The following is a 20,702-nucleotide window of genomic DNA, read 5'->3' on the forward strand; positions in this document are numbered from 1 at the left end:
GAACGTGAGGTCCTAAACCGGCACTGTATGGACATAGAAATACAGAACGACGAGTCGACGATCAAAATAGAATTATGATAACGACTAATGACTTATCAGTAGTAACGATTATCATTGTGTATACTTTTTTTATGTAAGCTGATAGTAATAGAGATTGAATGTGAAGTGTTTGTGTTAGACTTAAAAATTGAAATAAGACTCTATAGTCTTTATTGTACAGGAGTTAATTTCGTATTAATACAGAGGTTTTACTATAAAACTTTTAATTGTTGTTACTACTTAAGAGTCTCCGAAGGACCAATAAACTAAACTAAAAAAAAGAAATCACATCAATCTGTTGGTGCTCAAGATATGCAAAAGAAAAAACACTAACATAGTCCATATAGTTATAATAAGGTACTTATAGCTCATAATGTCTCATATTGGTAAATTCGGTTTACTGGGAGGAAACTTTAAAAAACCACCTCAGCGGAAAACTAGGTATGTGTACAAAGTCTGAAACAAATAGTAGCTATATTTTTTATTATTTATTGTATTAACAAGTCATCTTTTCTGTTTAGATTAAACCGTTCATATGAAGAGTTGACTCCCATATCTTGGAGCGAGTATTTTGAACATAAACGCTTTGTTGACATTGATGGTAATAGGTTTGCGACCTACTCACTGGGCAATGTTGAATCCGTACTGATTGTTTTGCTCCACGGTGGTGGGTTTAATGCTCTCACGTGGTCTCTTTTTGCCGTGAGTAACTGTAATTTTTTGATGTAATATCAATTTAGTAGTTTTCAATTGATACTAAATATGTATAATAATGTTTCCATTTTTTTGGTGCACAGAGTTATTATAACTTATAATGTAATATATATAAAATATCAATTTAACTATAATTTGGATACGCTAAACCTAACCTTTGGTGTTTGCTTTGAAAAATTAACCCATATAGGTACATAATTTATTTTCTTTAATTTTTAGTACAATATATAACAGTAATCAAAAATACATGATAAAATTCAATATAATCTTATATACTATCAATTTATCTTCGATATTTTTCAAACATGAAACAATTTTGGTATACGATTCAATCGTATTGTACAGAAATTAACATGTTTTATAATTATTTTATAATTGATTTTAAATTAAATAGTGTTTAAATATTTCAAAAATACTATATTGTTAAATTAAATAATTTTGTTTTTTAGAAACATTTAGTAAAACAATGTGAATGCCAAGTGTTAGCAGTTGATCTTCGAGGACACGGGAATTCATTTACTACAGATGACAATGATTTATCAATGACAACTTTTACTAAGTACACTATTTTTATATGTCTATTATAGACAATATTTTAATTGAATAAAATTATATTACAGCGATGTTATAAGTTTATTACGTAAATCATATCCAGACAAAATGCCATCTATAGTTTTAATGGGCCATAGTCTTGGTGGAGCTATTGCTGTAAATATTGCTTCTACCGCAGAATCCGATTTGCCAATTATTGGTTTGGTTGTCATTGATGTGGTTGAAGGTTCAGCAATGGAATCATTAGCTAGTATGCAAAGTTTTTTGAGAAGTCGTCCAAAATCATTCAAAAGTTTAACAGATGCAATTTCATGGGGGTATGTACATGATATATTATATTTAAGACTTAAATTTAAAATCATAGCATAAGAATTTAAGTCATAAATAATATGAATATATAGATACTTTAAATGTTGTAATTTGACAAAAATAGTTTGGAAATACAGTAGAATCTCGGTAATCCGACAGATATCAGACCACACTACTGCCGGATTAACGAGGGATAAATGAGGGTTCACATAAAAACACATTTTTACTTATTGAAAAATTAAAAAATTATTAGTTATTAAAAAATGAATAACCTTATTGTACTTCAACGGTAACTGAATAAAAATTAAATATCTAATAGGTGTATTCGGATTTAATCTGGTATTACTTAGTTTTATTGTTTACGATAGTAACTTTATATACAAATACATATTGGTACGTATAGGTTAATATAGCCGGATTACTGGACGTATCAGATTATTGAACGGCCGGATTACCGAGATTCTATTTTATATTATAGGTAGTTAAAATAATAATAATATTTAAGTTAGTTAAATGTTTATTTTGATAAAATTAAAAAAATTATAATTGTTAGTTAATTTATAATTGAATAACATGTTCTTAGTGTTTAAAGAAATTATGTAAATAATAATAATAACTTGGAATTTTAAAATCTACTATCTATACCAAATTATCTGTACACATTTTCAAAAGTTATTGATAGAAAGTTTTACTAGTTTTAGTGTTAATTAAATGTGTTCTGTTATTGTTTGCAAATTTAGTATGGGAAATGGTCACATAAAAAACGAAGAATCTGCCAGGGTTTCAATTCCAGGACAAATAAAAAAGTAATAATATAGCTATACATACATTTGTTATTTAAACATAGCTAATTGTTTTGGTTTTAGTGTTGCCACTGGTAAACTTGGTACGGATGAATTTGAAGAACCAACAATTGACACTCCAGAATTAACAGAAGCTATCTCAGAACCTCAATATTCGATAGATTCTATTAGAGAAGATGAAGAGTTTGGAGCACCTTCAATTTCTGTCAGTAAAACTGGTTTAGTAACTAATAATAAAATAGAAGTATGTTAATTCATATTATGTATATTCTAGAATCAAAAATCATTGGGTAATTATACATGGAGAATTGATTTGTGTAAGACAGAAAAGCATTGGCCTGGGTGGTTTCAAGGACTTTCAAAAAAATTTTTATCTATACATGCACAAAAATTATTATTACTGGCTAACATTGATCGTATGGACAAAGATTTGACTGTTGGTCAAATGCAAGGTAACATTATAATATTGCATAAATGAATAATTGAATTTAGTTGAAGAGAGTTTAATTCCAAGATTTAATTATTTGATAATTAGGTAAATTTGAAATGCAAGTATTAACTAGAGTTGGGCATGCTGTACAAGAAGATGATCCAGAAAAAGTTGCTAGTATATTGTCAAATTTTTTGGTACGAAATAAATTTGCAAATCCAACTGGAGATTTTGTTCGGTAAGTAAAAATATTTTTTTAAATTTGAAAAATGGTAATTGCATTTTCTTTAAATATTTAATAAAAAGAAATTTAAAAAAAGAAAAATAGTAAAAATAACAACTACATTTTTGAATGAGTTATAATTATGCAGATGAAAGTTAATGAAAAGGTTCGTATGTCATATATTTGCATAACAAGTCATTAACGCTTTATCTCTATAAATAGGAAGCAATTAATTACAGTTCATAAAATAGACATAAATTACAAATGTCGATGAACTTTAATTTTTTTTTAATTCTTTCTATTTGGACAATATTGTGTTCATAGAAAAAATAGTCTTGGATGTAAACAAAAGTGACAAATTCAATCAAACATACATTTTTTATAATATTAAATGTTGATTTAATACCAATGTTGTATTCAAAATATTTTCAAATTTTTGTTGCAGTATTCTTCCTGGTTGTTAAGTTGTGTTCATCAAGTATTCAGCTGATTAATGGCTTTCTCAAATCAATAAGAGTGTGTCAATTTAAGAGTTAGACATATTTATATATTTTTTTAATACAAATGCTTAAAACTAAAACAAATATATTAAACTATATAAACAATTATGTAAAATGACAAACATATAAGTGGATGTACAAACTGTATCCTATTAATAATTAATATTGTACTTATAAAAAACAAGCATGTGTAATATATATTTCCTATGCAGTTTACAATAATCTGTATTTTTTATACATATAAAATTTGATTTTGTGAAGTATTCTTAATAAAATGTATTTAATATGTTACAAATTTTTTGAAATGTATTTTTTCATTAGTCACATCTACATAAAATAGTAAATTGAATTCAAGTAGCTATTATAATTATGTATTGAAAAAACAAACAAGTTACTCAATTAATAAAAAAAAAAATAACAAAACAATTTAATAAAATTTAATTAATTTAAACAAGAGGTTATTATATATTAATTAGGAGTTTTAATTTCATGTTTTAAACAGATTTTGAATGCATCCCATCCTTCATTTTTTGTGTATGACTATAACAAACAAAGTGCCAACATAAGTTATTAAAATATATTAATATTTTAATATGTTTGCCTAAAAAACATAATATGGTTATAGAATATTCATGAAATAATATTCATCAATTAATGTTCATTAATTCAAATAAAGGTTTTCATAAAAATTGTGTTATTAATTTATCTAATGTGGGTTTTTCATAAGTTATTGAAGAATGATAATAGAATTGATTTTACTGATATTTTAATTCTATAATCAATAGTAGAATAAAATATTATAGGAAATTGGTACCTTGAATCCTCTATTCAGGCGGTCCTTCATAATGGCAATAAACTCTCTATAACTCAACTGACCATCACCATCTTCATCGAATATGGCAAAGACGGTATGCACAAGATGCTTGCTCAAACTGGTCCCAGTACATATCTTGACAGCTCTATGAAATTCATCTGCAAAGTAAAGTACAATATTGTTTCAAGGGCTAACATAAAAATGTATAAATGAAAAATGTCTAAATTTTGATCAGTGTTAACCAATTGGAATTTATCTGAGTTTCTCAAGTAAAAAAAAAAAAAATGATTGATGATATTATTGTTTAAACTAAAATAATTGGAAAATATAATTTGTAGGTACAATAAAAGCAAATTAAAAACAAGTGTCATAACAAATCAAATTACACTAAAAAATTACATTATTTCATAACTTATTAAATGTATATTTTTAATAAATTGAGCAACAGTAGTCCCCAGTGCATTTTTTAATTTTTATTAGTTGTTTGTGCTGGTCGGTTATTAATTCTTCATTAGTTATTACCTTTAGATATCGGGTGATCGGCTAGCGTATACATTCTCATAGCAATAGTAAAGTCCTCCAAATTATTTAAGAATTGACAAAACACTTTAAACTCATCAAACGAAATGCCTGGTGGTATGCCTTTGTCCATTTTGATTCTCTCTAACAATCGGTCCAAGTAGGTATCACACCTGTTTCAAATGTACATTTTCAAATTATAAAAGTTGTTAAAAATGCGTAAATTAAATTTAAAAAACTTACAGATTTGTATCCAAGTGGGTGTATCTCAATAATATTTTGGCAAAATCCATTTCACTTATAGTATCTCCTCCTTTGGCAAATTGTTGGAATTCCATTTCAAGTACTTCAGTTTGTAGATTTTCCATAAAACTAACAAAAAGTTACTACCATTGTATCACTTATAGATGTGTTTGATATTTGTTATTTGAAGAAATTTGATTATTAGGTTATTGGTTGTGGTCAAAGTAGATCAAAATAATTGGAGAGAAGAATAAAATGTCCATTGTATAGGTACTAGTAAAGTATAATAATAATACTATCCAGTTTACCTGTACTTTTCTTTAAAAAATAATATACTTTTCGAGTATATGTTTAATGTTTATATTATTTTTTTTTAGTACAACTGTCAACTGGATATAGATAAAACGTAGTTTTTACATTTTCCAAGTTTTTAACAAATAAATGAATGAATTGGTTTTATAATGATTTTTGATGTTTTTTTTTATTCCTCATGTTTTTAAGCAGAAAAAATGCTTCTATCATTAACTAAGAGGGTAATTTCTGACAGAAAATTAAATATATATTTGTGCTATAACATACATTACTTTCAAAATAGAAACAAAATAAGGAATGAAACATATAAAATAAAAACAGTAATGAAATGACTTCTCTCAACTCTTCCGCCCCCCCACCCCCAAAAAAGACGAAAACGTCCACCAGTGATTTATTAACGCACTTGGTTATTCAAAATATCTTGATAGTGAACTAACTTATTCTTACCAGAATCGTTAAAATAGCGTCCGATTGATATACGAATACTGTGGGAAGATTATATACACATGTGCCTAACACAATCTACGAGGAAAACGAATTTAAACTATTTAAAGCCCTTCATCTCATTTAATAATGTTATTTATTTATATGCACTACAACACCGCAATGATGATTGTGTATACTACAATAAGTCAATAAATAATAATGGAATAACTATTACTTTCTGAAGTCTTCATATAGTAGCACGTTGTCTCCTTTTTTGCCAAAAAAATGAACGATCAATGTAGTGTCAACTAAATGCTTCTTTTGTAGACCCTGAGCGTCATCCACAAAATCGTCGGCGTCTATTTTATTCGTGTCAGACTTGTCGTCTTCCACACCGTGTTTGTCTTTCCAAGACTGGCTGAAGATTTTTTCCATCTAATCAACAAACGTAAAATGTCAATCATACACTCCTTATTGTGTTAGTACGTATTATTAAGTACTAATAGTAGTTGTAGAATCGCAAATGTGTACGTTTATTAAACAAAAAATATTTTGTGGATAAATGAAAAAAAAAGTCGTAAGCGCAACACGCAAACATAAAATGTACACATTATAGACATATGTGTGTGTAAAAGCAAAGCAAATAAATACGTAAACAATAAGATAAACCGACCAAATCATCAGCAGCGCGGTTAATGATGTTTGAATCTTCGTCCGGCACTCGTTGACTGACAGCAACTTGTTTCGTAGATAATTGGGACAACTGTAATATCACATTTATTTAACAAAACGCCCGCTCAGTTTTTTTTTTTTTATTAAGCCACGTAACATTTTGTACCCTTCACCAGCTTTGTCATGATTTTCATTATTATTAACATTTTTTACTTTGCAGGATAATAGGGTAGACAAATACGCCGACGCTGTGTCGGTGTATCATAATTCATAAAAATGTACCTACCTACCTACTATATATTCATGTATACCAACGAAAATATATTGAATGATTTTTTTTATTGAACAACACTAATTATTTCAAAATCTATTAATGTTTTTGAAAATATTTGTTTTGTATAATTTGCAGTCATATTAAAACATTTTTTTTTTTAAATTATATTTTTATTGTAATTTTTTTGAAAGTCAATATACATTTTCAATATTATATTTTAAAGTGGAATATTTTTCGGAGTATTAAATATTGAGCTTTGGTTTTTTCCAAATCTTCTTTATACATAATCCATGAATCCATTTTGTAATTTTTAGCTTGGACAAAAGTAGAACTGGTAGAGCGTAACTATATATAGTATATATTATGCCAACTGCTATCACCGATAGGCTAAAATTATTGAAAGTTGACTGCAGCATATTCAAAGACAGCTATTTTATCAAATACCTACATAAACATAATTTTAATATTTTAACTATTGGGGTACCTACTGAATATTACCGATATAATATTTATGTATCATAAAATACATAGTCATATGTATATGAATTCGTTATGAAAACTCATAAAGCATACACTAGTAAAATAATTAGTTATTAGTTGTTGCTTAATAATATATGTCCTGAACAATAATTAAATAATCCACTTTGCTCGTATTTGATGTAAGTATCTATATGTTATTTTATAATTCAATCGCACATATTTTTAGTTTTGTTACAAAAGCGTACAAATTAAGTCCGACCAACCATGAACAAATAGACAAGTAAGACGAATATTGTTTAGGTATTCGTATAATAGATGAGTAATGTATGATCTTTGTAATTGTAAAGTATGTGAGAATATTTGTTAGGCGATAGATAATAAATAGGATTAATAGGAACGAGAGAATTATAATTAGTACAAGATATTGAAATAAACGATTCAGACATAGACAAAATACAGGCAACAAAGAAAGCATGATATTAATTTACTTTTCATGCGATTTTATTTTACAAATATCGATTATAGAATAATAATATTTTTGTCATTATTGAGGAAGTACAGTACCAAACATATTAATGATGTATTCTAGTAATTATTATTTATTTTTTTAAATTTAAATATTAAATGATTATAAATAAATAAAATATTACTTCAATATTTGATATTTACTTAATTTTTATGAAAAATAATGAATTAAAAAAAAAGGCTATCATTAAGTAAACATTAAAACATCTAAAAAAATTTTTTTAATGTAACTACATGCAACAATGTAAAGAATAAAGATACGCAGTTTCTCTGCAGTGTTAGACAGTAGAATAGCACGGTGTCTAAAGCAGTTTATTAATGTTAACCATGTCCTGGACCTTTGATCAGGCGTTGTAGGAAAACTGTACATTTTATTTATTAAAAAGTTTAAGAAATGTAAAGAAGAAAAATAACTATTATATATAATCACCACTTACGCACTTTATTATGACTTAATTTTGATTGGCGTAGGATGCCACGTATATTATGTTGTATCCGTCTTACAAACGAACAAAATAGAACATTTTTTTACTTAAAAAAAGGATGAATTAATATATTATATAATTTAAAGGTAGGTAAGATTATTATCTAGGGAATCTCTGACTTTTGAGGCTTTTATTAATATTTTTATTTTAAAGCAAGATATGGTCATTTTAAAATATTCATAACTCAATTTGGATGTAAAAAAAAATTAATTCATAATTCCCTGGATAATAATCATACCTTTAAATTATTTAATAGGTCAATTAATTACTTTAATTTAAATATGACAGAATAAAATGGATTATTGTGAACGTACATTTATCTATGTTGTACATTTGGAAACACATTCAAATGCCCAGGTAATCTGCTAAATAATGTTTAAAAACATAATATGTTGAGCGGCGTTATCGTAATTTACTATTATTATTATTATTAGTGATAGATAATTTATATTAAATTAATAAAAGTATTAATGACTAAATAAAATAATATACATGTTAAAGTTATATATTAATAGGCAACCTACAACTAATTTGTTTCATGCGTGTTTGAATATGCCAGTGCACAGGTAATATTATATAATATATTAATATTGAAACATCATACCACACCATGTTCCTGAATTAATACAAAATAATGTAAAAATAAAAATAAATTAGAATCTGTTCGAAATTTAAAGTAGATATATTATAATAGTATACTTTCCCACCAATTTTTACAAAATATGGTTTAAAAATTAAGATAAATAATAATTTTAATTTTAAATATATTTATCTAAATTGCATTTAAATAATTAAAACATAGTACAAAAAAGGTATTTTTTTTATTTTGTTTAGATACCTATAACTATATTTTTATTTATACATTTTTTTATAATTCTTTTATGTTTTGGAAGATTTTTCTGAGTTGGGAAAGTTTAGTTTCTGTTTTATTGGTGTGTGCAAAAAATGTTCTTTTGATATTTTTATGTTTAGGTTTTTATTTTTGTTTTTGTAATTTTTTTTTTGTTTACTTTCGTTATTTACAAAATATAGTTCAACGCTTTAAACGTTTGATTTAATATTTTTATTAAAAATTAATAATAATTGATATCAAAATACAATTACTGTGATAAGAAGTAAAAATGATTCAATGAACAAATTTATGAAATCCTAGAATAATTTTTTTGGATTAAAATAAATCATAATTACTAACTAATTAAATAATCTATTTTTCCGTATTGAAACAATGAAACAATGAAACATATTTATTATTATTTAATTTATTGTTGTAGATAGAAGTAATATAAAATAGAATCATGATTTCATTATTAATATTTGGTAAATGATAATGTTTAGTAAATAATAATTAGGGTCAAAACATTCAAATAGGTACACACGATATATTAGGTATATACTTTGAAATAGTATTAGTTGTTTTGGATTTTACTTAATATTTTCTGAACTTCATTCAAACTTTTTAGTAGAATAAACACCAATTTTAATGATAATAGTATAAGGCTTTGCTGGTATATGTAAAATATCTCGGTATAAATAGGTAGTAATAACTAATAATAATTTATTATAAGTTATAACTATGTGTGCACTATGTGTCATTGTTTGATAATATAAGTGGTATCTTAATTATTTATGCTAAATGCTCAATATCAAGTAGATTAATTTTAAGTTGGTTTTAAACATTTGATTTATTTTAAATTCAGACAAAATATAACAAATCTTTAATTAGGTATTATATAATGTTCCATGATGGTATTCAATCTTAATTATTACAAAGTACTAATACCAAGGGGCCACCCTATTATCCGTATTTAAAAAGTAAAATAAATAAATAACCATATTATAGACAACTCACTCACAATTTCTTTAGCATGTTTATTAAGATCTATTCTGAAGGCTGGTTTTCCAGCTAGGAGCCGTGTTATCTGATAAACATAAAATAAATAATAAAATAAAAGTAATATGAAAAATTACACTGAACAACGACATTAAAAACCCAATATTATTTTAAAATGACAAATATTTAGTGATAATACAATAACACCAAAAACTGAACCTTTATTTATTATACGATCGAATATCACGTTCTAAACAAACACTTAATTTAAATATGGTTGACATGATAAATAAATAAATACATACGAAACACTTAACTTATTTATTGTTGTTTGTAGAGAATTTGTTTAATAAAATCGAACGAACTGAAAGATTTATATTTAAATACAAAATAACTAAAATGAAATAGGTGTACCAAAAATTGAGGTATTGAACTCATTTTAATTAGCTTCTAGGGTGAAACAGTGGCGTCATTTGGATACCGAAAGGTAAATACTTGCGTATTTAAAATCTAATATTATCGTGATTTGGCCCAATTTTTTAATTGTTTGGATTGAAAAATGGATAAATTCCAGGCATGGGTTGCGTGGTGCATACAAATATGTGCATTAAAAATAAAATTTAAATGACGCCACTAGGGTGAAAAAAATATTATTTTAGTTTGAAAATGGTAGGTAATACATACGTAATTTTAATTGTACACTTAGATTCTAAGATAAAATACATACCTACCTATATATCTATACATGCAATATGAACGTTAAACTACAATAAAAGAAGTAGTTTAAACGTCCAGAAATTATAAAAATAAAAATATATAAATGAAAATTCAAAATGGTGAAAACATGCAGGATGGTATAAATGTATACTCAATAATTTAAAAATACAGTAAGACGCCGAACACTGATAATTATTATAACATGATTACGTATTAAATATATTGATAAATTATTTGTAGTAAATTGAAAAATTAAAATCTGAATAAGTTTAATCTTTGTATTACTGTATTATTAAAAATAAAATACTTATAGGAACTATATTACGTACAATAATTAATAAGAGATTGTGATTACGGTAGGTATGTGCAATAATATTATTCTTACCACCAGAAATTCATTTTTGTCTACCCTATGGTTACCATCTGTATCAAACATATTAAATGCTATACGAAATCCACTCTGTGGTTCTGCAAGTAAATGGTTTTAAATTCACAATAATAAGTATAAAATATGATGCCAAATCGGAAATATTTTAAATATAATCATTTTGCTTTACTTACTGGTTAACACGGATAATAAAAACAAATATTCTGTATAAGATATGATTCCTTTATCTCGGAGTGTTCGAAAAAGTTGTGAAGATCCCTTTTTTAGTCCAGGCACTTTATCACGAATTTCCTCCAAATCCTTATCTACCATTAAATGTCTCTGAAGTCGAGCTAGAAAACAAATATTTAAATATAAAGTAAATAATTTATAAAAAATAATGGTTTTCCGCCAACGAATATAGTCTGAATAAAAAATATTAATCATAGAGACTTGAAATTGTTCACCATTGCGTTAATTATTATACATAATGCAATTTTCTAAATATTTAGACAAATTTTAAGTTGTTTAAATTCTACGATTCTATTAACATTTAGCATTGTTTGGTATTTGGTATTGTCTTATGACTTTATAATTTAATAACCACAATATGTGATATAATATTATAATAATTATTAATTAATAACATAAAATATGTCATGTATTTGCCAAAAATGTATTCAATATGCTGTACTTCTAATAAAAGTACTTTTAAATCACGTATAAACGTGATAAACGTGTATACGGCAGTGTAATGACCGATGACAAGGCGCCTATAGTGGGACTGTCTCTGGTCCTTAATCGCGTTGACTGTTTGGAAAACGGTGTACCCAGAATGCGGATGACGTGCAGCCACGGATAAATTTATTTTGTTATTTAGGGTATACGGTGGATAGATTGGATGGCTATGTGCACTAAAAACCACATTAAATCTTATGTGCCACGAATAATTTGGATTACAGGCGACTAAGCGAGTCAATCTGGCAGTAGCATTACGGCGTCAGTTGTTTCACGAAAACACACAATGTTGGAACTTTATCATGGTGATTAGCTACGTTCGATATGTCGTTGCCGTTTCGTTATGTTTTTATTATCATTACCAACACGTATTTTTTCCAGAAATATGCATTGAATAAAACGATGTAAATTTGTATAATTGTTAGAAAAAAGTATTAGAAATCGCCATTTAATAATATAGACTGCATGTCAAGTATAGTTGAAATCGATTAATTTTAATAAACCCACGTGTAAAAGTATGTTGACATACGATCGTTATAACTTGTTAAAAACCCCTAGGTCTCAGTGAATCCAATTCATATAAATTTATTGAAATTGGTTCAGTAGTTTTTCCTTAGCTTTATAATAAATATTAGTACAGATTTTATTTAAAAGTTTGTGAAATAATCTTATAATTTTGTAAGTAGTTGATTTGTTTATACCTCTAGGTTGCTCGTCGACGAATGATTCTAAAAAGTCTTGTGGAGTCATATAAAGTTGTCCATGATATTCAACTGAAGCGAACTTAATGAAACGCTTCTCGCGTGATGTCAAGTGTAGACCACTTAGATATTCGTCATTTTCTCTCTATAATGTAAATACATTTTATAATTTTACTAATTTGATTATCAACAATAATATACATATATTTAATAGGTAATTAAAAAGTAAATATGTATAATATTTGAAATATAAATTATTGAAAATTATAATTATTAATTATTAACAAATATACTTAACTAGAAACATTTCACCATTTACATAATATATTATTATTTATTATATATTATGTATACATTCTAGATTATCCTTTTGTCTAATCTAGAATAATGATTGGAAAAAAATATTTAAGGACGTTATGATTTTAAGATGGAATTTTTCTGACGAAACATTTTTTTAAAAATTGTAATGATACTTAGAAAGTTTTATGTAACCCGTAGTATTTATTAATTATTATTAATCAGCATTATAGTATATAGTAGACTATTTAATTGAACATTTTTATAAATCATAGTAATTGTAACATAAGTATTCCAAAATGCTTAAAATTTCTGGAAAAAACAATATACCATTATACATTATACCAAAGTAAGTAGTAGCTTTTAGAACTTGATGATGATCTATACCAGTGGTTTCCAACCTTTTTAGTTTCGTGGACCACTAATTTTGTAAAAAAATATTTGAGGCTCACCCATAGCATACCTATATACGTTTTCATAAAATTATAATATATAATATATATTATATACATATATATATACATGTATATATAGTTATTAGGAATAAAAAATTAAAAAAAAAACTTAATTCAACTTTATCACAAGATAAACAATTTAATGTGGTTTTTGACATTGCTTGTTCTTCACGAGAAAGTCAATATCTGGATTAAAATTTGTTAGTTTTAGTCTTAAATCACTCTCAACATTCAGTTTATTCCTATATTTATTTTTTAAATAAATTAAAGTAGAAAAAGCACGTTCACATAGATAAGTTGTCGACAAGCCCATCAAGTTTCTCAGTGCAATTTTAGCGATTGCTGGATAGTCTTTCCGAAAATTTAACCAGAATGGCTTATGAAATAAAATATTATTATGATCAGAAATATAACAAAAAATATATACAGTAAATTCCCGTTACAACGAATACCAATACAACGAAAAATCCCGTTATAACGAAAGCCATAGAAGTCCCATGCCGAAAATCAGGGTTTATAAAGAGCTTATTCGAATTTTTGTTACAACAAAATTTCCGTTATAACGAAAAAAAATTGGTCCCCTGGAGTTCGTTGTAACGGGATTTTACTGTAATAATATTATTTTAAATATACATAATATTTAATATTATACCTATGGCTCGCGGTCCATGGGTTGGGAACCGCGGCTAATCTATACTATTTTTTTATTTTATAAAAGATAATTGACATGTAACTCATATATTTCTTACTTTAATACAATTAATTAAAATAATTCATATTTGTAGTTAAAATTTATTTTACTTTTTAATTCGATGACTCTTGCAGAATTAAAATAAAATAAAATAAATTACAATATATGTATGTATACGAGTATTATGTTTATGTATTACTATAGTATTAGTAAAAATATTATTAATAAATAAATCATATTAGTATAGATCAAATCATTTTTAATACTCTATATTATTTATTAATACACCAAGAAGACAATAATGAGATCTACTGAATAGGATCGTGAAGGGGTAAAAGTTAGGTCCGAGTATAGTTTACTCCAAAACTGTAACTGCAGACCCTCGTAGCAGCTGCTAAAATAACAAATTATTATCCCGAAAAAGTATTTTTAAGATTATAGCTGTATATAAACACAAGAACAAAATTGATCGATTTCTTCCTTCTTTTCCATTGGGTTTTATTTCACACACATGGGTCATTCCAGGCATTTGTCATCAAATGCGTTAAACAGATGGACTATCAAACTTCCTCGGAAAAAACACAGCTGTACTCGGACACCTTTCAACACCCTTATATGTAGCCGGAAAAAATACGTGGGCAATAAAGAAGAGTCGACAGTTAAGAACTTCTTGATAAGAACAATAATATTAAGGGTATATAAATTATCAAGGCATAATTTAAATTAAACACTTTAACCTTTTTATACTAAAAAATATAGCTTGACGATTGATTGAACAATCAATCATGATGTCAAAATGTACGTGATGTTTGTTTCACACGACTACGATCTTAGAAACAAATCTAATGGGCTGTTAAAATAAAAGATATCGCAAAGACATCAGACTATTAAGGAGAAAAACAAAGGGTTGTTTTTATTGTTCAAAGACCCAAGCCATATTTAAACATTCAAAACAATGAATATTTACGATCTCACAAATTTTTAGATGGTATCCAACTATTCAAGGAAAATATATGTAGGTATAGGTACGTAAGTATACATTGTACTCCGATTCCAGTTGTATTGTGTAATACTACATACGTATTTGAAAGTACCATATTGTAATATGCAACTACATAGGTATATAATTATAGTTACAGTGAATGAGTGAAATGATATAGGTAATTTACTAATTTGTTATATTGATTATTGATATAACTTTCAGTTTGTAGGATGAGTAATTTTATACTTGTAAAAGTTCATTAGAAAATCATCGAGTATCTATGACCTATATGTCACATATTATTTTACTAATTTTTGGTTTTTATAAATATAACAGTCCATATTTCCAATGAAATGTTTTTTTAATTAAATTTAATTAATTATTAACAGTAAGTTATTGGACTTTGACATAATTAACATGTAAAACCTACAACAATTATCTTAAAGGTAATAAAATATTTAATTTTTAAATAAATGACTATTAATAAATAATAATAACAATAAAGCTAAACCTTTGATCTTAATAAGTTTAAGATGATAGAAAGATTTGTCAATATGTAAAAATAAATTTATAGAAAATATTATATTAGGTAATAAAAAAATCAAACAGATTAATATAATATATAATATTTTACAAAACTACATTTTTACTTGTTTTATATTTGGTCTAATTTCTGATTCATAGACGCCGCCGAGTCGCCGACAGTAATAAAATCAAATACCAAACTATTATTATTGTATAAATTTGAGTTCAATGATACATATAATTGTAAATGAAAAACGGTACTGAAAGGAAACAGTCTGTCAGCCTTTATTATCAATTATATTTCGAGATATGTTTTTTGATACAATTTTTTTCAAAATATTATATTTTATTGTTCTCAAATATCTTATCTTAGTCTTTGTAGCAGACGAAACTATCGTAAGCTAAATTTTTTGACTGGAACGAAACGATAGGTACGATTCTAACACTTATTTAGTAGAACATAGTGAACATACATACTTATACTATTTTTGAGAAATAAAGGCAGTAAATATATTGCCGTAATACTGACGTAAACATATCAAATTTAAAAATAGGTAAGAGTTTTTAGCATACATATTACATATAGGTGGATAATATTTTATTGCTATAGACTGAATTACAAATAGTATCGTACGGTACGATTCGTACCTATTACATTATTAAATTTATAAATCACTATTATAATGATATTATCTATGTTTATTATTTTTAACATTAAATTAATTATTTTTATATTATCTGTATACATTGAAAATAACTTCTATAAGTTAAAATGATTTATCATGCACACATCACACAAATATATCGGTAATTAAATTAATTTTTAAGATAAATTATCAGTTAAATAACTAAATATTTGAAACGAACTAAGTATATCGATAATCATATTTTACTATGTGATTTATAATAAATAAACGAAAGATTGAAAAAACAAACTCTATTAAGTATTTTCTTGTTTTAGCATATTATTAAACATAATAATATGATGGAATTAATTTCATCACGAGACAAAATTAAGATAAACGATCTCAATGTATAATTTGACTTAAAACTTATTTTTTTATTCACGTGCTGGCAGGGCCCAATAATTTTGTGTTTTACTATATTTATGTATGTAGGCCTAAACATTGAACAATAAGGTGACAAGGGGGTAGACTGGACGAGTTTAGATAACATCAGTGTTATAAATGGTTGGTTGGTGAGACACCACAGGGTATTTTTGTCGGCTGTTTCATCATGGTGTTTCATTGGTTAATCAAAAGTTGTTCTTACCCGTGGCATACTGATTTTGTTATATCGTTATCGTCATCTTTAATTATGTGTAAATATTTAATACTTACTGGATGAGTTAAAATCTTGGGAAAAAAATACTTTTAAATATCACAACTATGATTAATATATAGTCGCCATGCTTTGCAGTACTTATATATCTTGTAAATCTTTTAAACAATAAACATAGAATCTACTTACTTATCCACCTATAGTTGTATTAGATAGTTTAAAAATACCTATTAATATAATTATATTATACTGCACTAATATTTATATACATATTACTAATCAATTTTAATCTTATAAGTTATAATTTCATTTTTAATACAGTATTAAAAAATTTAAAATTTAAACAAAAAATAAAATTTGAGTTTGTGATACGTCCCGATTTAACTGAACATTCCCAATTTGAATATACTTATCCCGCTTGAATTCTTAGCGGGACGCATATGTCATGATTTGTATGCGTTTTTCAAATGTTTTTCTTGTTTTTAGATTTTATAACTACTCTTTAAAGAGTATAAATTATAGGAAATACCTACCTATAATTCATTTTTTTTTTTTTAGTGTCCCAAATTCCGCTTCATTATAAAGCGAGACGTTAATATCCCGGTTTTTTTATAATATTACATTTCAAAAAGTTGTGGCTTAGTGACTAGTGAGTGAGTTAAAATAAAACCCAACCCTAATACAATTATAGTTTTAAATATAAATAAATACAACTAACAACATATTAATATGTATTTACATTAAAAAATTTTCTAGTAATTATTTAATAACATAATCAATAACATTATATCTAGTGTAGAATACAATATATTAATAATACTATATTAGTGTTAAAAAAAAAGTTAAATTATGAATGTGTAAAAATAAATAGCTAAAATAATCCTATTCAAATTAAAAAAAAAGTTGACATATATTAGTCATTTTTATTTATTTGTATTTTTTTATATATATATATAAAAACAATATAATAATACATAAGGTAGGTAAGTATGTTTATTTTGATTTTAGTATAAAATGTTGTTTCTTTTTGTTCTTTAAATAATGCATAAGTCATACCATTTTAGTTTCACAATCACATTACACACAAATGGGTTTTTGAGTTAGATGGAAAATACCAAGTGTTTAATAAAGGAAATGTTAAAATAATAGTACAAAAATGAGAATTGAGGAGTAAATGAGAAAATAAGAGGTTGATATTGTAGAAAGTTGGAAGCTAAAATTTTAGATAGAAAAATAGTTCTAATAATGAATTGGTAAGCAGATATAAGTGGTTTAAGAAGGAAGGAAAAGACGGGGACATCAGATTAAAGTAATTTCATAATAATTATTAAAAAATATAATTATATAAAATTATTGACTTCATAGTTTAACACTATTTCCCGGATTTAAATAATAGGCGCAACAATTGCAATTGGTAGTAGAATATTTATTAATTTTTAACAAATGATCACCAATGAAGTTATATATTAGTATTCGACTAATTTAAATTTAAAGAGTGGGCAAATTTTAAGATACATTAAGTATGATGGTTAGTCCTGGTGGCTACCTAAAATTATAGAATTGTAATTTACATTTTAGGTATTTATATATTTTATACATATTTGAGGTGGATAAATGAAAAAATAGTATATCCCATACTGTGTAGATAAATTGTGTATGTGTCAATTAGATTATTATAGATATTTCCCCACAGTAAAAATGTTCTGGTACAATAGCCCTCTTACAGAATATGATAATGTGTATTAAAAGAAAATATTTTATAGATGTACCTGCTTTAAACAAAGGTTTATCATCGGTAAACAAAATGTTTAACTCCGATGAAATACATTAATTATTATTGTTTTTACTTACATTTTTCTTTGAATAGGCATACACTTTGAAGTCAGATGTAAGCCCATATGCTATGATACTTATAATGCCTGCCCCTGCAATCCCAGCAACCTTTGAATATTGCCGTAATAGTTGAGAATTCGTAGAAAATCTACGACCAGCAGGAATACTATTGATTTTATGTAGCTTTGATAACTGGATGCTACACCTCAAGACTTTAGAAGAATTCATCGTTCTAGCAAGTTTATAAACTATAATATACTTAATACAACAATTATAATCGAAAAATTAAGTCATAACTATAAACAAATAAGTTAATTTTTCTTGTTTGCTAAATTTCAAAAAAAGCAAATAAATAATATCTAATAAGTTGAAATAGTTCATATAATAATATTATATCTGTGTTGATATATTGATAAGTTTTCTGATATGATGATGATAAAACATATGGCAGTATTTTGTTACATTCTAATTACTAGATGGCGATAGTGAGATGTTAAATACTTTACAGAATTTACTTTTTACTATAAATTATAATATTATTGTTATAATGGTATTGTTACTGTCCTTATAGGCTATATCCCTACACATTTAGGCACAAGTGATTGAAGTGAGTAGGTACGTGACATGTCAGTCGACAGTTGTTGAGTTACATTTTATTCATGTATAATTTAATATTAGTTACCATACATACAAACATTTTATATTGATAAAATAATGGTAATTAACTAATAAAGGTATATTGGTATATAAAATAATAATACTTACTTATTTAACACCACTAAAGTAATAAGTTAAATTATAGTGAAATTTTTACCAGTTCTTCATACCTAATAACTAATAAGTCTATTCCACTGTAGTATATTGATTGAAAATTTAAAAAAAAAGGACGAATAAAGGAACAGTTTAGAAGGGTTTTTTGCAATAAAAATAAACAATTTTAAGAATTGCTATATTTCAAAACAAGTTTTAAATAATTATTATGGAAGATTAAATTTTTAAACATTTTTTTAAATTAAATTCGTATTTACTCAATGATGGAATGAATAAAAAAATATTAAGTATTTTTTTCTATACAAAGGGTTTTAGTTATTCATTTAATTGTTATTCAAAAATATTAACCATATAAATTTAAACCTTTCCACTATCAGATAATCGACATACGTAGACATTTTCTATACGCAATGTAATTTTAAAAGTATTTAGATTAATTTTAAGCTATTTAAATATCTTTATTTATTTTTTTTTAAAATAGTTTGATGAAAAATTGTTTTTTTTACGTTTTAATTTCCATTTTAATATTTTGAGAACATTTGTACTTTATACATTAAAAAAAAAAATTTTATGAATAACTTACGACTTTAGGAATCTTGTATCAATAATTAATGTTTCAAGCTTTTGATATCAAAATTAAACATTTTAAAAATTTGAAATTACAAAATATAATTTTATAATCTGCATTATTATGCACTTTAAATACTAAAAAAAAATTGTATGATTATTTATTTTTTATATTTTTTAATGGGTATAAGAAAACTTTAAGAGGGATTTAGTAAACATTTTCAAGTTATTTTGCACAAAACATTAATCATATTATATACATATGTAAAGAAAAAACTAAATACTAATAGGTTGAAAAGTTAAAGTTCATAATAATAATATGTAATAACACAATAATAAGAATCAATATATTTAATAAATTATGTTAGGTATGTCCAAGAAATACTAATACATTTTTTTAGTGATAACTTCAACACTACAATTATTGTTTTTTAGAATTTCAATAACATAATATAACAAAGTAGATTTTGTTACAAAACTAGTTTTTAATAACTATAATTTATGTTAGTTACAGTTATAAACAATATAAACTGTAACTACTAACTTGCAAATAGTTTGATGAAGCATCAAAGTTGCATCAGTTTTACCTTATACTTTGAGAAATTATTGAGACCCATTGGAATCAT

General features: G+C 25.4%; 2 protein-coding genes across 5 annotated transcripts; one reads left to right on the forward strand and one right to left on the reverse strand.

Annotated features, from left to right (window-relative positions):
• Positions 1-132: 132 nt before the first annotated feature.
• On the forward strand, positions 133-3,865 carry LOC132917698 (protein phosphatase methylesterase 1). Its single transcript, XM_060978562.1, has 9 exons — positions 133-480; positions 561-741; positions 1,203-1,312; positions 1,374-1,622; positions 2,355-2,420; positions 2,481-2,622; positions 2,692-2,869; positions 2,953-3,085; positions 3,516-3,865. Exons 1-9 carry the CDS (start codon positions 413-415, stop codon positions 3,532-3,534), a joined length of 1,146 nt encoding a protein of 381 aa, XP_060834545.1. The 5' UTR covers positions 133-412; the 3' UTR covers positions 3,535-3,865.
• LOC132917694 (calcium uptake protein 3, mitochondrial) lies at positions 3,596-19,117 on the reverse strand. 4 transcript variants are annotated; one of them, XM_060978553.1, is made up of 11 exons: positions 18,757-19,117; positions 12,675-12,819; positions 11,430-11,588; positions 11,254-11,336; positions 10,174-10,239; positions 6,558-6,647; positions 6,120-6,319; positions 5,147-5,275; positions 4,907-5,076; positions 4,385-4,542; positions 3,596-4,110 (listed from the first exon to the last, which is right to left on the reverse strand). In XM_060978553.1, the coding sequence occupies exons 1-11, from the start codon at positions 18,964-18,966 to the stop codon at positions 4,039-4,041; spliced, it is 1,482 nt and encodes a 493-aa protein (XP_060834536.1). In that variant the 5' UTR covers positions 18,967-19,117; the 3' UTR covers positions 3,596-4,038. The 4 variants fall into 4 exon arrangements, with proteins under 4 accessions (XP_060834536.1, XP_060834537.1, XP_060834538.1 ...); XM_060978554.1 differs by lacking the exon at positions 10,174-10,239; XM_060978555.1 differs by lacking the exon at positions 6,558-6,647.
• Positions 19,118-20,702: the final 1,585 nt, after the last annotated feature.

Source organism: Rhopalosiphum padi, chromosome 1 (assembly GCF_020882245.1).
Source record: "Rhopalosiphum padi isolate XX-2018 chromosome 1, ASM2088224v1, whole genome shotgun sequence".
NCBI lineage: Eukaryota > Metazoa > Arthropoda > Insecta > Hemiptera > Aphididae > Rhopalosiphum > Rhopalosiphum padi.

Bases quoted from the DNA above. Each gene is read 5' to 3' on its own strand.
- LOC132917698 (XM_060978562.1), top strand. From the start codon at position 413: ATGTCTCATATTGGTAAATTCGGTTTACTGGGAGGAAACTTTAAAAAA. The intron at 1,623-2,354 runs GTATGTACATGA...TTGCAAATTTAG, and splicing joins ACAGATGCAATTTCATGGGG to TATGGGAAATGGTCACATAA. The intron at 2,870-2,952 runs GTAACATTATAA...TTTGATAATTAG, and splicing joins GACTGTTGGTCAAATGCAAG to GTAAATTTGAAATGCAAGTA.
- LOC132917694 (XM_060978553.1), bottom strand. From the start codon at position 18,966: ATGAATTCTTCTAAAGTCTTGAGGTGTAGCATCCAGTTATCAAAGCTA. The intron at 11,589-12,674 runs GTATAAACAAAT...TTTGTTTTCTAG, and splicing joins CGTCGACGAGCAACCTAGAG to CTCGACTTCAGAGACATTTA. The intron at 5,077-5,146 runs GTAAGTTTTTTA...CATTTGAAACAG, and splicing joins ACCCACTTGGATACAAATCT to GTGTGATACCTACTTGGACC.